Here is a 21,309-nt window from a genome sequence, read left to right on the forward strand (position 1 = left end):
ATATCTCTCTATATATATATATATATATATATATATATATAGGGTGTGTGTGAGTGGGGTGTGTGTGTGTACATGTAATTTAAGTAGGGGATATAATATTAATATTGATTTGGTGATGAGAAAAAAAAAAAAGAGGAGAGAAGTGGTGGGTTTCAATATTGTTTGCAGATAGAAAATGCAATTTAAGCGTGTGGTTAGAAATTCAATCTCTAAGTTTGTGTATAGAAAAATATATGCTGGAATTTTCAAGGTTTCTGGCTCTTGGTTAGAATACTTGGGCACCCAATTTTTTTTTTCTTTCACCAAATTGTTTTTGAGGTTGAGTGATTGAGTTTCATATTAACAAATGGGAAGGTTGCAGTTTGGTTAATTTAACATTTTCAATAAATGTGCAGGGAGGCATGGTTGAGGCCCTGAGCATTTACAAGAAGTGGAAAGGTTATAGCTTAGACTACGAAGGATCAAGGAAGCTGATTTTCAGCTTGAGAGAATCCAATTCTTGTTTTGTTAAGAACAATGCAATCAGAATCTTCACTAGGAACAGAGGCTGTGACTTTAAGATCAGTGGCTGTTTCCCGGATAAGTGTTGTAGCATTGTTGACTCCAAAGGCAACGAGGTAGCCCAGGTACGCGCCTACCAATTAATTTGTTTGAGTTGAGAATTATATGTTCCAACATGATACTATGGAAGTAACATTAAGTTGTTATTTGAATGTGTTGGTTGATGATTTATTTATTAGGTGAGGATGATGAAGGAAGTGGAGAAATTGATTGAAAGCAAGGATTTGTACCATGTAGTGGTGAATCCTGGGATGGATCAAGCTTTTGTCTTTGGAGTCATCGCTATCCTTGATTACATTTATGGCGAATCTACCCACTGCTAAATCCAAAACTCTACTGAGCATGTGCTCTGAGTTTTGTGCTTTTTTTTTTTTTGTGTGTAGGATCACTCTTTCTCACACAGGCATATAAACGGGGATTAAAGATTTTCTTAAGAAGAAAGGGATCATCAACTTGTCTAGAATTAATTTTCTAAAGTTGTATATTACGAAGAAATGTGGCTATTAAGGCATTTTCCCTTGTAATAAAGGGATTTGTCTTGTATAAATGTATAATAATGATCAATGTGATCTGTTACCTATAAAAAAAGAAGTGCTTTCACTCAACCGTTTAATCTTTTAAGATAGTTACTTCACGACATGATAATAGAGTCTTCATTTTTTTTTTTCACGACATGATACAAGAGTCTTCATGATCGTACCATTTAGCATTGAATTCTAGCCTTTTATTTTATTCTTCCAATTAAACGTTAACTTTTACTACTTATTGATATCGAATATCTGTGAGACTGAATTTATATTTGTGAAGTTGGATTGGTGAAGAATGATATCTGATGCTAGTTAACGGATTGAAAATGAAGTACTGCTTAATTTATTATTACGCACGGATTTGACGAAATTGGTTTGAACATGCGTGTACTTAATTTGATACTTGCCCGTAATGTATTGTTACACTTACCTAAAAAAAAGTAATGTACAGTTAAAAAGCGTGTACTTAATTGGTTAAGTTAGTTTTTTTAGTATTTTAATTAATTTTTTTAGATTCAATTTAATTATTTAGTTTTTTTGGTTTAATTTGATTCTCTAATTTATTAAATTAAATTAATTTAATCCTTTAATCTTAATGATAAGAAATCATATTTTGTAGCGGTTTCAAATTATCACTAAATGATTCTAATCCATTACAAAATACATATTTTTTAAAAAGTAATTCGATTTTAAAAATAAAAATAATAAAATAAATTAATTTTAAAAATTAGAGACCAAATTAAACAAAAAAATTAAAAAATCAAATTGAACCTAAATAATAAATTAAAAAATTAAAATACTAATTTAACCTACTTATTTGAATAAAATATTCTCATTATTTATCTTTCAAACAGTGGCTTCTGATTGCGTAAATATTTTGATCTATCTCTCACATGGAGTTACTAATTAAAGAGATTTTATGGATGATGTTATAATATTTATAAATATGCTCAGTCTTTGCAAGTAAAGATGTTTCGAACATGTAGGGAATTTGCAAGACGAGGGGTTAAGAACCGTTGTTTTACTTCCTTCAAGTTCTAGTCTCATCTGTTATTCGTATCGTATGCATGGTATTCATCAGTTGTTGGAATAAAGATATAATTTGTTAATTACTTTTCTTATTCTTTTCATGCTGATATTTGAACATCCACAAATTAGGAATACCTCGTTAATATTTTTTTTTATCCTCCATGTCACAATACATTATCTATCATATTAATCACGTATCTCGATCTTTTCTCTTCTTGTCTCTTTTGGTTGCGATGAAAATCAAGGAAAAAAGATAAAGAAAATAATGAGTTTTATTTTCTGTCTTTTGTTTGATTTGTATACTGAAATGGGAAACAAATATTTTACATAGTTGTGATATATAAACTGAAAATTTGAAATCACGATGAGCCAATTCTTTGCGGTGTTCAAAGATGCTATAATAGCATGTACTATATGTAGCATAGAAAGATCCTCAAACATAGTGAAGTGAAAAACTAATTCTTTATTTTTTTTTCTTCAGCTTATTTTGAATAATAAATTTAAGAATTAATTTAATATATAAATAAAATCTCTGTGTTGCAAAATTATTTTTTATTAAATCCAAGTATATATCAATTTGGATATGCTGAAAATGTATTTAAACTCAATAAGATTCACTAACATATCGCTAATACGAATGAAACTGGATTTAGATATTTTAAGCGCACAGTCTCATATTTAAATCTTATTTGATTTGATTTTAATTTAACTTTACTTTGAGTTAATTTCTTAATAATATAGTCAATCTATCTGTGTAAATAAAATTAGCACAATATAAAAATGATTTGATTAATCTTTGATTTACTTTAGACAAAAATATAAAATATGATAGTTGATTTACCGAAAATTTATAAAATAGATCAATTAGATTGTTTATGATACTTTTTATGGACAGAAAAAGAAAACAAATAAAAAATATACTTAATGTTATATTAATTTTAAACATTCTATCGACAATTAGTGAATATTTAATAAAAAGTAGAATTATATTCTTTCCTAGTTTATTTTTTTTTACATTGCTCCTACCTTGAATTTTATACCCTCTTCTTTCTTTCTTTTTGCAGTTTTCTCTCTCTTTTTTCCATGTCACAGAAAAAGGATGAAGGGTAGTATAAAAAAATAATAATATTTTTCTGCAACATTTTCTTAATAATTTTCTTTTAAATTTGAAATGAAAATATAAAAGTAAACAATATATTTAATATTTAAAAAACTTATTTAGTATTTTATTTAACAATTAGAAGAATTATTAGAAAAAATTATTATAAAATTAATAAATCTACAACACATGGTAAAATCACGAATAATTTCAGGACACTAATTACCACACCAATCAATATTCATCCATTTTTAGTGTATGAAACTTCCTAGAATATCACTACTTTATGAAGGCATTCATTCACTTTCTTTGATCCTTCACATCACACTACTTTCTGATTCAAAATAGGTCAGCAGATCCAGCTTTCTAGCTATTTTTTCTCGTAATCCTGGTTTTCTCCTTTCTTGTCATTTAATTATTTACTATTTAGAGTTAAAAGCTCCATTCGATCATTAAAAAAAACATTCCTATTTATTTAGGTTTTATTAGAAAAAAAAATTGTTAAATAATCTTTAAAATTATGAACATGAGATAAGCTAATCTTTCAATTCGTTAAATTAATATTTTTTAAAAAATAATTAAGTTACTAATAATTTTGTCCTAAACGAAGTAAAAAGTTTAGTTTTTCAAAGATTAATCACGTTTTTTTAAGGCAAATCACATTTTAAAATATTACTAAACTTAAGAAATTATTTATCTTTATTTTTTCTAGGACTGAATTTTATTGATTACTGGTTTATTTATGTACTTATTATTTTGACTTTTGACTTTTGAGGTTGCATCGCAAAATCGATGAATTGGATTGCAGGTAGGGGAAGGGGTTCTAATAACAAAGAAATTGGGCTTTCTGAAGGAGACTGTTTCGGGTTCAAGAATGTGGGCTGTGACACATTCTTGGACCCAAACCAGTCAAATTCAGACTCTAAAAAATGTCATCGTTCAGCACCTTTCCAAGTCTGTTATCACCAAGTTCTTCTTCTAGCTTGGAACAATGGCTATATGAATGTCTCGTCGAAACTGGAGTGTTCGGTTACAACACTGCTATCGTGAAGGCAATGTGTTATGAACTTGGCTGATTTAGAGGTTCAGCTCTTCCAGAAAAGAGAAGGAAGCAAGGAAGATTCTAAGATAAGGAATACCAGCTTTTTCTTATTAATCCTTCTGTTATTTACATAGTATTTATAGATCCTAGGAATGAATAATTTTCTTCTAGAATTGATTTAATCCTAGGAATATTACATCACTAATTCTGTTATGGCTGCTTCGCCTCAGATACGCAGCATCAGCAGGAGGATTGTGGAAGATCGCGTGAGCTGGCAATTCCAATTAGATTCCTTCAGACGAAATCCTTCAAATTGGTGGGCTTTTTGATCTTTCTTTTGAGTACTGTTTCCCTTTTCACCTCTTTGTTTGTGAGTTCACCTTCTGTAGTTGCTGTTATGTCTATACTGTCCTCCATTGAAGCTTCTCTGTTCATATCACTCTTCGGCCCTTGTAGACGCACCTTGTCCTTAAGGTGGAAGTCTTGTTGTAACTGCTCCCAATCCTCCCAAGAGGTCTCGTCGGGAGAGAGACCCTACCACTGAACTAGTATCTCCCAAGTCCCTTCCTGAGTTTTTTTGAAATCCAAAATAGCCAAGGGATACACTACAGGTTGGTCATTGACAAAAGTGGAAGGCAAATTCAGTTTTGGGTGTTGCTCTAGATCTGCCCGAAAAGGCTTAAGCTTAGAGCAGTGAAATACAGGATGAATCCTGGCTGAGTCTGGTAACTTCAACTTATAAGCTACGGTGCCTATGCGGTCTTCTACCTGAAAAGGTCCATAAAAGCGCTTCGCGAGCTTGCCGGAAGTTGGTTGTGGCCCTTTTGCTGAGGTTTGTCAGAGAGGGCGAAGACGAAGAAGGACCCAGTCCCCTATCTGATATTGTGCATCACGTCTCTTGCTATCAGCTTGCCTCTTCATGGCCTCCTGTGCCTTAAGGAGCTTCTTGCGAATTGTTTGGAATGTAGCATCTCGATCCGTCAGTAAGTGTTCCACGGCTTCGATGTTTGAAGACCCAGTGATATACTCAGGGAAATTGAATGGTTTCCGTCCAAATGTGATCTCATAAGGTGTTGTTCCAATGCCAGTGTTCCAAGATGTGTTATGAGACCACTCAATCCACGGCAAAAGCTTTCCCCACCGGTTTGGTCTCCTATGAATGAAAGCTCTGAGATACTGCTCCACTACCCTGTTAAGCACCTCTGTTTGACCATCGCTCTGCGGATGGTAAGCAGAGCTCATGCGTAAATGAGTGCCGCTAGCCTTGAACAGCTCCTGCCAAAATTTGCTGATGAAGAGGGGGTCCCTATCGGAGACCAGGCTATGAGGGACCCCATGTATCTTGACCACCATGTCAATGAACAAAGATGCCACCATATGAGCCGTGTGGGATGTTGGAAACATTCCCAGATGAATCCCCTTCGAAAAGCGGTCCACTACCACGAGGATTGTGGTATTGCCATGATACGCCGACAGTCCAACAATGAAATCTAACGAAAGGTCCTCCCAGGGCTGATGGGGCACTGGTAAGGGGCATAGTAGTCCGACAACCCTCTGTGTCTGGTACTTAGTGACTTAGCAATCAATGCAATTGGCCACGAATTGTTTAACGTCCTCCTGAAGACCAGTCCAAGTGAAGTTTTCGGAGATTCTGGCCAATGTCTTTGTGATTCCCGCATGGCCCCCTGTCAGGGTAGTATGATATTCCTGAAGCAATGTGGTCGTGATCGGAATATCCCTGGGTAGCCAAATTTGCCCCTCTGTTAATATTAAGTCCTGAGTAATCAAAAATGAGGGATGGTTATCAGGATCATCTCTGATTTCCTGTTTCCGGCGGTGGAACTTAGGGTGAGCTTCCAATTGTCGTCGCAATTCGTCCAAGAAGGTCAAGGAGGGAACTGAGAGGATCAAACACTGTGAGGTTTCCTGTTCGGGTTGCCTTGACAATGCATCCGCAACCTAATTCTGATGTCCTGAGCGAAAGTGAATGACATAATCATATCCCAAGAGGCGCCCCAAGTATTTATGTTGTTCGGGTGTTTGAATTACTTGAGTAAGTAATTCCTTGAGGCTACGGTGGTCTGTGATAATAATGAAGCGTTGACCCAACAGATATTGCCGCCACCATTTGACCGCGGTGGTGATGGCAACTAATTCACGAACATAGGTGGAGGCTACGGCAAGCTTGGGGGTAAAAGGTTTGCTAAAAAACGCCACAGGGTGCCCCTTCTGAGTGAGCACGACCCCCATGCCGACACCGGAGACGTCAGTCTCCACGGTGAATGGTAATGTGAAATCCGGGAGAGCTAGGACTGGGGCGGTGGACAAAGCTGTCTTCAACTGATCAAAAGCTTCTTGAGTTTGAGGGGACCAATCAAAAAAGTCCTTAGTCGTGAGTCGAACTAAGGGAGCAGCAATGGTGGCATAATTGCGAATAAATCGTCGATAAAAGCCTGCAAGTCCTAGAAAGCTCTTGACAGCTTTTGCTGATCGTGGTGTTGGCCATTGTCGAATTGCTTCTATCTTCGAGGCTACAGGTTCGACTCCCTTATGAGACACGACATGGCCAAGATACTCAACCTGTTTCTGCGCAAAAGAACATTTAGAAAGTTTTAGAACAAAATTATTGTCAAGGAGGACCTGAAACGTGATTGTTAAGTGCTGAAGATGAGCTTCGAGTGAGGTGCTATACACCAAGATATCATCGAAGAAAACGATGATAAAGTGGCGGAGATGCTGCCGGAATATGCTATTCATGGTGGCCTGGAATGAGCTTGGTGCATTGCAGAGCCCAAATGGCATTACTTTGAATTCGTAATGTCCATGATGGGTTCTGAAAGCAGTCTTGGGTATATCGGGGTCATGCATGCGGATTTGGTGGTATCCTTAAAGTAAATCAAGCTTTGAAAAGTACTGAGCTCCTCCCAATTCATCCAACAATTCATCAATTGTGGGAATCGAAAATCTGTCACGAACTGTCACGGCGTTAAGGGCCCTGTAGTCAACGCAGAATCTCCAAGAGCCGTCTTGCTTACGGACGAGGAGAACCGGAGACGACAAAGGGCTGGTACTTGGCCTGATGAGCCCCTTCCGCAACATATCATTCACCTGCTGCTCTATCTCCTTCTTCTGGTAATGGGGATACCTGTAGGGGCATACATTGACAGGGTCGGTGTGTGGAAGGAGGTGGATATGATGGTCGGTGTCTCGGGTGGGAGGTAGGCCGGAGGGACTCTGGAACAGGGTAGAGAAGTGTATGAGTAAGGCTTGTATTTCTGTGGGTAAGTCTTGAGAGTGGGTAGGCTTCTGGTTGTCTGTTAAGATCGCAATTCGAAAATAAGAGGCTTGGGTCTGTGTCCTGCAGAGTCGCCGGAGTTGATGGTGACTGAGGAGGCCAGAGTCAATCGCGTTGTCCCCTTTTAATTCAATCAACTGATCCTGGTAGAAGAATTGCATGCGCAAGGAACCATAGTCAGTGAGAATTGGGCCCAATGTCTTGAGCCACTGGACTCCCAAGACTACGTTGGCGCCAACAACGGGTAATACGTGTAAGTCCATGGTGAATTGGACGTCCTGAATCATAATGGGGACTCCCTCGCAGATACAAGAACAATCCAGGTGTTGGCCATTGCCAACCATCACTCGTAGAGGTGAGATACTTCGGCATGGAAGGCCTAATTGGGTCACCAAAGTGGGCTGCACGAAGTTGTGGGTGCTGCCGTCGTCGACGAGCAACACCACACGGTGGTTGGCCATAATCCCCACCATACGTAAAGCCTTAAGTGCCAGATGGCCTGAAAATGAATTAAGGCTTCTTTGGGCCTGGAACGGGTCGGGTTCATTTGACGGGTCAGGTGGTGGGTCAGTTGGGTCTATTTTAGGGTCTGAGGTATCCTCGTCTTCAGTTACCAAAAGAAAAGTCCTAGCGGCGCAACGATGGTCGCGATGGTAACGCTCATCGCAGGTGAAGCATAACCCACGCTCTCGGCGTGAGGTTATCTCCTCCGGCGTGAGATGTTTCATTATCGGCGGAGGGGTCGCGGAGGGGCTAGGAGCAAGGGGGGTAGAGGTTGACGAGGTTCAGAGGTTGCAGGGAGAACACGAAAGGGGTTGGGTGGCTAGGGGGGTGCGTGAGGCCGTGGGGGATTGCGGTTGTCGGCAATCTTCTCCTCCTGAAGCTTGGCCAGACCGGCGGCTTGGACGAGGGTGAGCGGTTGGTGAGCTAGGACTTCTCTGCGAATCTCCGAGGTGAGGCTTGAGATGAAGCAGCTCAGCAGAAAGGGAGATGGCGGGCCGATTATCCGGTTCGCAAGGTCCTCAAATTCAGAAAGGTACTGACTCACTGAACCCTTCTGTGTCAACTTAAATAAAACTCCGTTGGGTCTTCGTACTGTGACAGAGCAAACCTTGTCTGCAGGGCTTGTAGGAACCCAGGCCATGAGGTGAACTGGGCATTGCTTGACATCCATTGGAACCAAGCAAGTGCCCTTCCCTCCATGTAAAATGATGCTATGGTAAGACGATCCCGCTCAGGAGTCCCGTGATATTCAAAATACTGATTAATTTTGAATATCCAGCCTAAAGGTTCTGTTCCATCGAAACGGGGAACCTCTAATTTCATTTTATGCTGTGTTGTGGGAACAGGAGGGGGTTCTGGTTGCGTAGAGGAAAACGAGGAAGGGCGGTGAAGAAGTTCATCAAGTTTAAGGTTCATGGTCTGCATGGTGTCGGTGAGGCGAGTGAGGATGGTTTCCAGGTTGCTCGAAGATGTCTCGTGGGGACTCGTCATAGTATCAAGGGAAACGAGAGCACCAATGTTATGAACTTGGCTGATTTAGAGGTTCAGCTCCTCCAAAAAAGAGAAGGAAACAAGGAAGATTCTAAGATAAGGAATACCAGCTTTTTCTTATTAATCCTTCTGTTATTTACATAGTATTTATACATCCTAGGAAGGAATAATTTTCTTCTAGAATTGGTATAATCCTAGGAATATTACGTCACTAATTCTGTTATGGCTGCTTCCCCTCAGATACGCAGCATCAGCAGGAGGATTGTGGAAGATCGCGTGAGCTGGCAATTCCAATTAGATTCCTTCAGGCGAAATCCTTCAAATAGGTGGGCTTTTTTATCTTTCTTTTGAGTACTGTTTCCCTTTGCACCTCTTTGTTTGTGAGTTCACCTTCTGTAGTTGCTGTTATGTCTATACTGCCCTCCATTGAAGCTTCTCTGTTCATATCACAATGCCCCAGCTGACTGGTTAGCTAAGCATGGTGCTTCTAACGCAGACACCTTTTCTCTTTTGGCTGATTCCTCTGGACCTTCCATTGCTAGACCCTAGTTCTGTTTTCTGCTTACTTGTATTTCTTACATGATCAAAAAATATATATATTGGAAACTAAATCGCAGATTCCTGAACCAAAGAGAGGTGAGATCGTGACACGGATTAATTGGTGAAGCATTAAGGGCCAAATTTGATCCTATGAGTAGTCTAGTGTTGCTTGAAACAGACAAAAATTCTTTCAGAAGAAATTGGGGAGGTTCAGTGTATAGTTTGACAGAATACAAGACTATCTAATCACATACTACCTATCTACAAGAGAAAATTATCATGTGAAAGTTTATCTTTCATACATAGCGTTTGCTTTAACCTATCAAGCTATCTCCATAATATATGTGATTATGCTGTTGGGCTAAGCAGACAGCTGAATGGATCAATTATACCATCAGACCATACGAATTATTTATAATATGTTGATGCCAAATTTTTACTTTAAAACCCTTCTAGTGAGACAGCTATTTGATGTACTTACAGATACACTTTTGTTAATTTTTATACGACTTTCTCTCCCGATTGTTCTGAGTTTAGGTTCTCTTCTGCATGTTTCTTTACTGGTCCAGATCATATGATGTTTGAGCTTATACTATTTAAGCTGTGATTACTTACTGATGTCAGGTATAAACTTTAACTATATTGCATGCATTTTTATTTTTTAATCTCAGATATGAAACTCACTAGGAATAGTAGGTGTTATCATGGCCTTCAACTTTTATGTGCTGTTTCTAGGTATACTTAATTGGTCCTGGTACATAATGTTATAATCAGGTTATATACTATAAACTATTTAAATTGGTTATATATAAGTTTCTACTCTATGTTAAAGGATGTATAAGCCACCTGAATGATGCTTGGTTTAGTTGCCTAAAGTAAAGTGAAGCGTCCTCCGTCTTTTTCTTTTATAATGATTCCAGCCTTATTATAGTCCCTATATGATATTTGATATATGATGCCCTAAAACATGACCTCTTCCTGTGCTATCTCCAGGTATCATGTGCTTTGTAATCATATATATTGCTATAATCCACATCCCACTTACCAGAGAATAAAAAAATTGAAGGACACTACGTAGAGATATTTTGTATAAAATTACTTGATTCTGTATAATTTGAATATTGTAATCTGTGCTATTGAGTTGATAATGATGCATTTCCTACTATAGGTGGGATTATGGTCCAGCATATGGAGCAGAAATGGGTGTTGGGAGTGACTCCTGGAAACAATACATGAGACACTCCACAAGGTAAGTCTCAGTAGAATTTAGTGTGTTAAATTATCTGTTGGCCTAGGGAATAAACTTTGGATAGGAAGCCATCTTTTGTACTGGAATACGCTCAAATGCAAATTTCATCATTAGGAAAGTACAATACCAAAATTAAGTCAGGCTGACATGTGGGCTTAAAATGTAGTAGTATTAACTAGATATGCAGTCAGAGTGGTACCTCAACTTGCAGTTTCAATGTATAAAGATACATCAAACACATCCAGTAAATTGGCACAAAAACTTTATTTCCCACTCATATAGTTTGTCTTGAAATATGCTTATCAAATAGATTCTTCTTATTGAATAACATGGGAATGGAAGTTCAATTTTTAGCCTATCTATCCAGTGTTGTGTTTGAGGGACATCACACAGCTGCCAGCTGCTATTGAATATAATGAACCTGACATACTAAATGAGATATGTTGGGCAAAAAAAACTAGTAGAATCTTTTCCCGTACAAGTAGAGCTTGGATTTTGTATGATTCACATTAAAATCTTTCCAATCAGTTGGACTCAATATGCTGTTCTTCAAAAGCTTCTTTTCCCTGGATACCAGAAAGGGGTCTTGAAAAAAAAAAAGGTGGAGATGATCCAGTACTGTTTATGCGGTGAAAATTGGGCTTTGATGTTGATTTTACAATGAAAATGAAGGTATTGAAAAGTCAAACTCTTCATCAGGCTCTTTAGAGCCTAAATGGTATCTGGGAATGACCAGTACTGAAGTAGCAGAGTCTTGCTCCTTACTTATGTCTCATGTCATGCACCCTGATCATACGGAGGATTGAGTAGCTATCTAGAGCAGCTATGAAGTTCTTGGGATAGCACCTTGCATTAATGATGACTCTATCTATTAACCATGAATTTTGACAAAGACACCAAACACTAATGCTTTAACAGGGTCAATGTCCAAAATATAAGATATGGGAATACCAGTATACCACATACACATAATAAACGTCGTAAAAATATATTTAAAAGTCGTTATTTTACAATATTATCACTCTATCTGCTCATAAAAATATCTCTCGATAAGATGAATATACCCGTGAAAAAACATATGTTCACCTTTTCAAAACAATGTGCTAGGATTCGATTTCTTTTGTATAACAATGAGCCTCACAAAAAAAAAAAATGTTAAGAAGTCATTATTTTAATATTTTTATATTATATTTTAGAGTTTAGACTCACCATTTTTCTGAATGTTAAACAAAAAATTGAATATCTTTTTGTAATACCATTGACATTGTCCTTGTACTGTTTATGCATATTTAAGTATGGATTCAAGTATTTGAATTATATAGAAGTGTCCACTCAAATATCTGAATTGAAAAATATAAGAAGTGTCTTATTTTGAAGCTCTTTATATGTTTAATTGATCTTTGTGGTCAATGTAGGGTCACAGAAATCACGTAAAAGAAGATCCATGATGATTCGCACGTTTAGTTCCTGTTCAGTATCTAAGGTATTAGTAGAAAAATGGGGACAGAAGTTGGCAATGCTCTTAAAAAGCTCTGCCTTATTGGATTAACTAGGCCATTTTTCATTGAGGGTGTACTTGCACGAGGAGTAGAACGCGGATTGATTTCATGAGCACTACAAGAGGGGTTAGGTAAACTACCTTTTAAACAAAAGTGCATAATTTGAAATTATTTCGGTGACCCATGAAATGATGGATTCCATTCAGTAAAACACTTGACTGTTTTGATGATTGAGAATGGAGCTAATTTATGAGGCAATACAATAGCAGTGAGGACAAGTTTAACATACCGCATTGTTCTTAGAAAATACTCTTTTTCACATGGAAAATCAATGACTTTATGTAGGTGCGTATTTTTTCAATATTGTTTTATTTGAAGGTTACTACTACTTCAAACTCGGTGCATGCCATGTAGCACCACTTTGTAGTCTGTTCCCATTTATTAAAAAATAATATTTTGTACAGGTTTCTTTTGATTATGGTTTTGAACCATAGGAAACTCCTTTCAATACTTCATTGCTTCTAACATTCGTTTCTCTTCTACTTAATTTCTAGCATCAAATTAAGAGAATCCCGATGCTTCTACGTAATCTCAAAGTCTGTCTCCGAGAAATTATAGTTAGACACCACAATACGTGATCTTATAAGTTGTTGTTGACTCTTTCAATTTTTTGATGAACCTATATGAAGAAAATAGTAGATGATTTTGATATTTTACTCTAACAAAAACACGTAAGCACAAACTTTGAAAATCTGTAAGTAGTAAACTTAACTGGTCGAAAAAAACGTAGAGTGAATGAGTTCTTATTTATTTATTGATATATTTTTATCTTTTTATCATGTTCTTCTAGTTAATGAGGTCCAGGTCTTCAACAAAAACACGCAAATGGCAATAAAACGACATATAATGTAATTGATAATGATCCGATATGTTGGATGTGTATACTGTCCCCACTCTCTCTCTCTCTCTTTGTCTGTTTCGATGTATATTATGTTACAATTTGCAGAAAACTCCTGGAGAAGATGCATCCTGAAGGTTCACATCAGGCACAACACAACCATGTTCGTCTTATTCATGTTATACTGCATATCCTTGGCGACAAAAACGTGAATTGGGGTGTTCTGATAAAGAGCACTAATTGCTTATGCAAAAGGTTCCAAGTGGATGATCATATAGGAAAAGTTAATAAACTTTATATCCTGTAACGCAAGAATGCAATGCAATTCAGGTATGAAAAAGCAGCATCACAAGGCATTCAGTTATAAGCGTTAGAAAAAGGTACAAAAAATGAAAACGTGCTACTTGCAGCTTCATTCCAGTCCAGTGCATTCTTATTGTGACCCGAGCTCTAATCTAAATTTTGTCTGGCATACAAATACTAACTGGAGCTTGGAAATGCTAAACTTTTCCGACAAAAGCGATGGCACTTTCACTTGAGGGAAATTTCGCTGCACCTTCGTTTTGTGTCAATATCTCGCATGCAAATGCCCCAATTAATCAACTTTCCTTAACTTCTTTTTATTTATTTATTTAATAAAGCCATTACTGTTAAATGGACATGCTTAAAATTGAAACAAACAGCTAAGCACACCTGGAATTATTAGTCTGGAAAAGGTTTAAGATTCTCATATTCTTTTATGCATACGTACAGCTATAGCCAATGAACACAAAATTGTTTCTTTTAAGGAGTGCTTGAGCCTTGAGCCAGCCATCATAATCACAACTTTGCGCTGTCTTTTTGTTCTGATTCGAATTTATTAGTTAGGTAATTACAAGAGTTTTCAGCTTTAATTCCTTAAAGCAGATTTCCTTAACAACCCCAATACCAAAAAAACTAAATTAACAACATATGGAAAAACAGAACCAGAATGAAGCAATAAAAATCCGGTGGAATATCCATGAGGTTTTCATGTGTTTTTAGTACCATTTTTAAACCAGAATTGGAGTTTCCTGTTGACAATTGTGTAATAAAGATTAGCATGTCAACATAAGTAAAACTCTAATTTTGATTAGAAAAAGTATCAAAAGCACATAAGAAACTGTATCTAATTTTTGTCTAATTCTGCAGAAGATACTGAAAAGGCAAACAAACAGAATAGAAGAACTAAATTTTAGAATTTGCTAATCAGTCTGTATATACATTGAAGATCATAGAAAAAAAGGAGCTAGTAGCGAAGCCATGGAACAAAACCCCTCAATCAATCTAAACAGAAAGGGCTAATGTTAGAGAGCCTTCGTTATAGATTTCTAAAACCTGTCAGTCACAGAAAAACACACGCTCCATACTTTACCTGCTGCAACTAAAAGAGTCTGATAAAGCAAACTAAAAAGACCTTTTTAACCCGAGATAGAAGAGAAACAACTCTCCGATCGAAGGAAGTGTGAGGCACGAACTCCGTCCACGGACGGAAGAGCCCCACTCGAGTTCGATCGGAGAGGCCTGGGAGAGTCGAGGCTCCTCCGGAGAACGCGTCCCATGGCGAAGATGGGGTGCTCTGTTTTATTATTGGTAACCGCAGATGATCTGAACTCTCTGCAGAAGCTGATGTGGCGGTCCAGCGCTTCTTCCGTGGTGATGAGACTATCTGATCTCACCACCTCGTGCTTCACAGCCTCCACGCACAGCCCACACAGCCAGTGACCCTGGTACCTCTGACGCACCCTCGTGATGTACGCAGGGGTGCATTCCTCTGTGAACCCGCACGAGTCGCATTTCACACACTCAACTTCCACCTGAGAAACGCTTTTCACTGAAGGACTCTGAGTCTCTGAACCTGAAATTGCCATGGCTTGCTGGAACAGGAATAGAACAGAACTTGCAAGATCACTCTTTCTCTCTCGGTAGTAATAATATAGGGAGGGACACAGGGAGTTAACACAGATTTATGTTGTCCTATGATAATAAACTAATGTTAGAAAAATAAAAAAAAGTGTTATTTATATTAGTATAAATGACTGTAAGCATGATATATCAGGGTCCTTGAAATGGATTAGACATGAGTCACTGACGAGCTTTTAACTTGTCATTTTGGTGTTTCTTGTCACGTGTCACTCCTTGCATATGGCAGCATGGAAAACTAACCTGATTGGCTGGTAGTAGATCGTTGTCATTTGTTTGATTTTGGCACATTTATCTAATTTTCAACCGTTTAAGTTTATCTTGTTAATCTGATAAACAGGTATGTAGAAGAAAAATACTGCAATAAAACGGGATCGTTGCTTGGTAGCCTCCAAACTTGTGACATCTCACTCCTCAGTGTCTATCATATTTTTGATAATTGCCAGTGCTTATTGGAAACTATAGTGTATATTTCGCTTTTTTGGGACGTGGGATTAGTTTGACTCAATTTTGATCGAAATTCGTTTCACTTTGTCGTCAATTACAATCTAGGCATCATTCTTAAGTTACTTGTACGTGTATGCTAAGGAAATTTCTTTTATTTGAATCCGTGATCGTATTCATTGTTATTTGCTAACTTGTAGGTATTGATTGTCAATTATTTTGACATGTGAAAAGCAGCTTGTTGTCTTAATGTGTTTTATGTCTCTTCAAGACTGATGCAGGTGTGCAATCAAACATTACATACATGCATATACTATATGATATGTATGTATATGTATGTATGTATATGTATCCATGTATTGGATTGTGGCTTTACTTTGAAAGCTGTTCCTGTAATTTGGTCCATAAGATTGGCATGACATGTCATACAAAAAATTAGTGTCATTTAATGTTCAAACTTCAAACTGCACTTGATATAGTTATTTTTCAACTGCACCCGCCATTCTTTTCCGGTATAACTACGTGCTTCTTAAGTGTCACTTTGTTCAATTAATATAGGTATGAGCAACCCATCAAATGATTAGAGGAAAACAGTTAGCCCATAGTAAGATTGGGTGTATTTTGGCTAAAACCAAGTAGTTCCCATGTGTTGAACTGTTGATAGGAAAAACATGGACTGGCTAATGACTAATATGTGTTAACTTTCCTCAAGTTAGAACTCTATTATGTGGCAAAGGACCCACCCAAATGAGAATGGATTTCAACCTCAATGATTGCTAACTAAACTCTCCAAAAAAGAAAAATTAAGTTATGTGACATCATGCTCAAGCTTGGTTCTGGAAGTTTTATTTGTTTTCACATTTCAAATCTTCCACTTCTCACTCAATAGTCCAAGTTTACTGGAGATGCCACATCCACTTTCAGCTTTAGCTCACCAAAAAGCAAAAACTACCAATTGCAGGGGGAAACATTCACGCATATTATATTGTCTCCATCTTCCAAAGGAATCACTACAAGAAGATAAGGCGTTCTTGTTGTATGTGGTTTCGCAAAGTTGACATAAAACTCTTATAGGCAAAAAGTGAACCACATCTTGAGTACAAGATTTTTGTAAGACATTATTATGGCTATATCTATAGAGGATTCTACCTGTCACAAAGGCTAAAGTTTTGGATGAAGTAGTATACAGCAAGATTAAAGATTACAATTCTAAAATCCAGGGTTTGCTCAAGGTTATAGCAGATGGTATCACTATTTTTTGTTTCATAAGTAAGGCTACAGTCCTGGCCTGCCAAATAATTTATGAGCAGAGTGCTTTCATGTTTTGACGAGTTTGTTAAGTTCTTTTCTTTCAAGTTCATACCAAAGGGCTATTTTACTTTAGTTCATCTTAAATGTGACGATATTAAACATGCCCTAACCAAGTGGTAGATGTGGCCCTTGAAGTGCGGGACTCAGATGGCTCCTTATTGCCTATCTTATTGACTCATTCATTGTATGAAAATGACATTGCAATGACTTAAAATTAGCCATGTGCAAGTTTTGCCATTTCTTCTAGAGTGACGTAGACACAAGTGATAAGTGGGCATCATGATATTGAAGGCGAGGTTACTTCTGTTAACCAGAAAACAGGTGCAAAGGGCTAATCCTCGTAATGTATGTGACAAATCAAGATTCAAATTCCCAGCCGGAGAGATACTTACATTTAGTGCCCATGACTACTCAAACAGAATTGTCTCAGACAGAAAATATATGTGAGAAACAAAAAATAAAAGACCTGGGACTTGTATCCACCAACAAGAGTAAGGTTGTAATCTATAATAAGTGAAGGAATCTTTTCCTATTGGGACCAGTGACTACAAAATGATACATCAAGGAGTGGTGCCTTTTGAGATGCATGAATGAATAAATATTACTTTCAAGACTTTTTGTACCTGGTTGGAGACAAAATATTGAAGAAGTATGTCTGTCGTGATTCGCGAGCAACCTGCACTGGTTTCAATATGGTATTTAGGAAGAGTCAAAATCTTGAGCTAGTGATTTGTTAGCCAGTAGGGATAAAATTGAAGGCCAAGTGACCCCTGGTCCATGTGGTTGGCCCCATGACTGCAACACTCATCATATCCAAAGCCAAAGGGTTCTGCTGGCAATCAGTTTAACGGACAAATAACCTGTTATAGAGTATAGATTTTTAAGGTTTTACTTATCTTTGCAGCCTCTAGCTGTGAATCTTTCAATTTTCAAATGGTTGAACCAGGTTTAGGGATGATGTGATAGAAGCATTAATTATTCAGTGGATGTTCACTCTTGCTGTTTTTGGCACTAAACTTGGTCTCCACTACTACTTGCATTTTGATGTGCTAAAGGATATACCTATGGGGACGTACGTATACGGAATAATGGACGAGGTTCCAAACAGACTAGAAGATTATTAGCGTGGTTGGTTCCACATCTTACACATGATTTTCCACCTTTAGTGAGAAGCTAATAAATATAGGTTCTACATATCAGTTGTTATTTTTCACTTCTCAACATATTTTCAAGCATGCACTATCTTGTGGTGTATGAAGTTTGGAAGCTTATTCCTTGATGAGATTCTCCTGTCCACTCCCGTTGCCTTCCACCTAAAAAGCAGTGCTATTTTTGTGCTATTCTATATTGATAAGCTGCCCATCAAGCTTTCTGACTTTTATGCTCCTGATGCCTGATGTGTCGTTCTCTGGTCACTTAATACTTCAGGTAATATTAATGTTAATTGTTAGCATATTTAAATTGTGAAGGATTATAGTCACCAAACATGAAGATTCAAACATGATGTTGACTTGGTTTTCTTCAATATCAATTTCATGGTTGTGTTTGATTTCACATTAGAGAATTGATTTTTAAGTTTAGAATTGATTTTGGATCAATTTTGACATGTTTGATTCACATTGAAAAAGTATTGAGAATTGATTATGAGTTTAGAATTGATTTTAGGTTAAAATAACTTTAAATAACTTTTGTGTTAGATCTAAAATTTTATATAAAGTCTTACTCATAATTTAATTTTATGATAAAAATATCCAAACATAAATTAGATCACTTCAAAGTCATTTTTAAGCAAAATAAATTTTATTCAAAATCAATTTTATCGACTCTCAATCATGTAATTAATTAACTACAAGGCTAATTAATTAAGCTGGACTACCTGATAAATAAGAAGGCAATGGTTATGCAGGTAAATGTGGTGACTGATTGCAAAGATGATCAGTAAGTTTGATGATCATGAGGGAAAGTGATGTTTTTTATGACTTCAGTTTTTCAACTTCACTTAAAAAACAAAACAAAACAAAAATTGCCGTGTGCGTAGAAATGGTAACTGACAGCTTCAACTTTTTATTGAATAAGGGTGTCTTCAGTCTTCACTTTGTATGTCATCTTCTGATATGAAAAATGTATGCATACGGTACTGTCCTGATATTTGAATTATTTTTTGTGTTCCTTTTTTCCTAGTCAGTTCCAGAACTAGATCTCTGTAATGAAAAAGAAAAGAGTTTGTAGAGTCCCTAGAAAGACAACCTTAATAAATTGGCACCATCACTCATACTTCTCAGTGTAACAAGAAAAATGAGATAATGTTAGTTTAGGCAGTGATATATTAATCCCCTTAACATACCGAAAATTCCATCTATACCCTCAGCAAGAATCCCGTAAAACCATATCATAAAAGTTTATTGATATATTTTGTGTACAAAGCAAATGGACTTTGATTCTTGAATAATCAATATCATTTATACTTTTATTGTAACATAAGATTCACTTTTCATATCAATAATTATGATTTTAAGTGTGAACAATTCTTCAATATCTTATACATTTACAACAAAACCTTTTCTTCCTGTGATGGTAAAAGACATGTTTTTTTTTTTTTAACCTTGTGTAATATGTTTTTCCACAAAATGAATTGAGGAGAATTTTGTTTATAGAAATCCGTGTAGGATTGATAGCCACGCATTACTGTCATTACAGTTAAGGTTAATTTGTTAACTTTGACATGTACCATTAATGGGACTCGACAATAATAACGCAATAGGGGAGGTGACAGAAAATCTCATGCAGTAAACATAATGAACATATGCAGATCGGATTAAGAGAAAGGGAGACAAGAAGAAGAAAAATGACACATGATTTTTAAATAAATTTCTTCCCATATACTATTAAATTAAAATATTTATTTTGAATGATAATTATATTTTTCAGTTACTCACCCTAACTCTCACTCTCATGTTCTTTTCCTAAGTTTGCGTCTTTCTCATTCATGCTCATTCTTAATTTGTACTTACTAGTTGGATTTGTTATTATTTGAAAACTATATCTATAAATAAATAAATTTATCATTTTTAAAATATTTAGTATCATATAAAATATGATGACATTAAAACTGAGTAAAAAAATTAATTATATGAAATTTATTCTGATTGATTGTTTCTCCAAATTATAAATTCAAAATAAAATAGTAAATATAAATTTATAATTTTTTAAATTAAAATTTATTAAACTTGTACGTTATATAATATTTTTAAAAAAATAAAATTGTTATCGGTTTATAATTTATTAAAAACAATTGATTATAAATAGAACTTTTAAGTATTATGTGAATATTTCAAAATTAATCATGTTGATGGTCAAATTTTCATAAGGTAATCTTTATAAAATAAAATATATCAAATATTATAGTTTATTAAAGTAAATTATGAAATATTTCCTTATTATCTATATATTTCATATTTATTAATATTTAAATAAGAAAAAAGAAAAATATAAAATAATTAACTTAACTCTAAAATCATTAAGGAGGTGCACTGAATTAGGATTTCAATACAAAGAAGTCTTATGGTATTCAATCAAGATTCTTAAATAGTATAAATAAATTTTGTGGTATTCAATTAAAACTTTTAATTTTTTTAAAGAAATCTCAAATATACTCATTTCCTCTTATACCACTTTTTTATTTGTTTTTTAAATTAAATTAATATGTACCAAGACTAACCATGCATTTTTCTTATACTGATTATATTCATTACTTGTTTGACACAGTGTTTTCGTGATGATCATCCTTTGTTTCGTAATCCACATAATTCATTAACTCTTCTACCAATTTTTCATCCTCACTACTTCCTTCTAATATATGCTTATTATTGCATTTCATTTAAATATGTCGTTAAATTTATAATGAAATAATTATAGTAATACAAAAAATTAAGAAACTGACCTATTACTTTAAATCTATTATTTAAATCCACACGTGAGAATGAGAATAAGTTATTATAAGAAAGGTTAGTATAGAAAGATATAAAATTAGAATCAATATAATTATTAAAAGATTAAAAACTTATATTATTTTTATTTTTTATCCAAAACCTCATCATTTTTATTATTTTTTACTAACTCTTGTAATTTTAAAGTTTTTTAAAAAATTCATAAAATCCGTTCAAATCTTGTAAATATATAAAATCCTTTCAAATTCTTATGATATAAATCCATTAAAATCCAAATTAGCAAATAGAAAATTTAGCATAGTGCCATAGGCCCATAGCAAATTCATGCTTGATTAGTTCTAGAATTGGTCATCTGAACCACTATGAAATTACATTTATATTCTATTTAATACAATAGATATATATTAAATTACATTTCATATTATTATTAAAT

The 21,309-nt window shown here is 35.5% G+C and overlaps 2 protein-coding genes across 2 annotated transcripts; one reads left to right on the forward strand and one right to left on the reverse strand.

Moving 5' to 3' along the window:
• The first annotated feature begins 175 nt into the window (after positions 1-175).
• Positions 176-1,166, forward strand: LOC100787605 (protein LURP-one-related 6). The gene is made up of 3 exons (XM_041007929.1): positions 176-250; positions 396-626; positions 741-1,166. The coding sequence occupies exons 1-3, from the start codon at positions 176-178 to the stop codon at positions 882-884; spliced, it is 450 nt and encodes a 149-aa protein (XP_040863863.1). The 3' UTR covers positions 885-1,166.
• Positions 1,167-14,431: 13,265 nt separating this feature from the next.
• LOC100800301 (uncharacterized) lies at positions 14,432-15,552 on the reverse strand. Its single transcript, XM_003542316.4, has one exon. It carries the CDS (start codon positions 15,120-15,122, stop codon positions 14,673-14,675), a length of 450 nt encoding a protein of 149 aa, XP_003542364.1. The 5' UTR covers positions 15,123-15,552; the 3' UTR covers positions 14,432-14,672.
• Between the last annotated feature and the right edge of the window lie 5,757 nt (positions 15,553-21,309).

This window comes from Glycine max, chromosome 13 (genome assembly GCF_000004515.6).
Source record: "Glycine max cultivar Williams 82 chromosome 13, Glycine_max_v4.0, whole genome shotgun sequence".
Lineage (NCBI taxonomy): Eukaryota > Viridiplantae > Streptophyta > Magnoliopsida > Fabales > Fabaceae > Glycine > Glycine max.

Coding starts and splice junctions, on each gene's coding strand:
- LOC100787605 (XM_041007929.1), top strand. CDS start 176: ATGCAATTTAAGCGTGTGGTTAGAAATTCAATCTCTAAGTTTGTGTAT. Junction 251..395: donor TATATGCTGGAATTTTCAAG/GTTTCTGGCTCT, acceptor ATAAATGTGCAG/GGAGGCATGGTTGAGGCCCT. Junction 627..740: donor AAGGCAACGAGGTAGCCCAG/GTACGCGCCTAC, acceptor TTTATTTATTAG/GTGAGGATGATGAAGGAAGT.
- LOC100800301 (XM_003542316.4), bottom strand. CDS start 15,122: ATGGCAATTTCAGGTTCAGAGACTCAGAGTCCTTCAGTGAAAAGCGTT.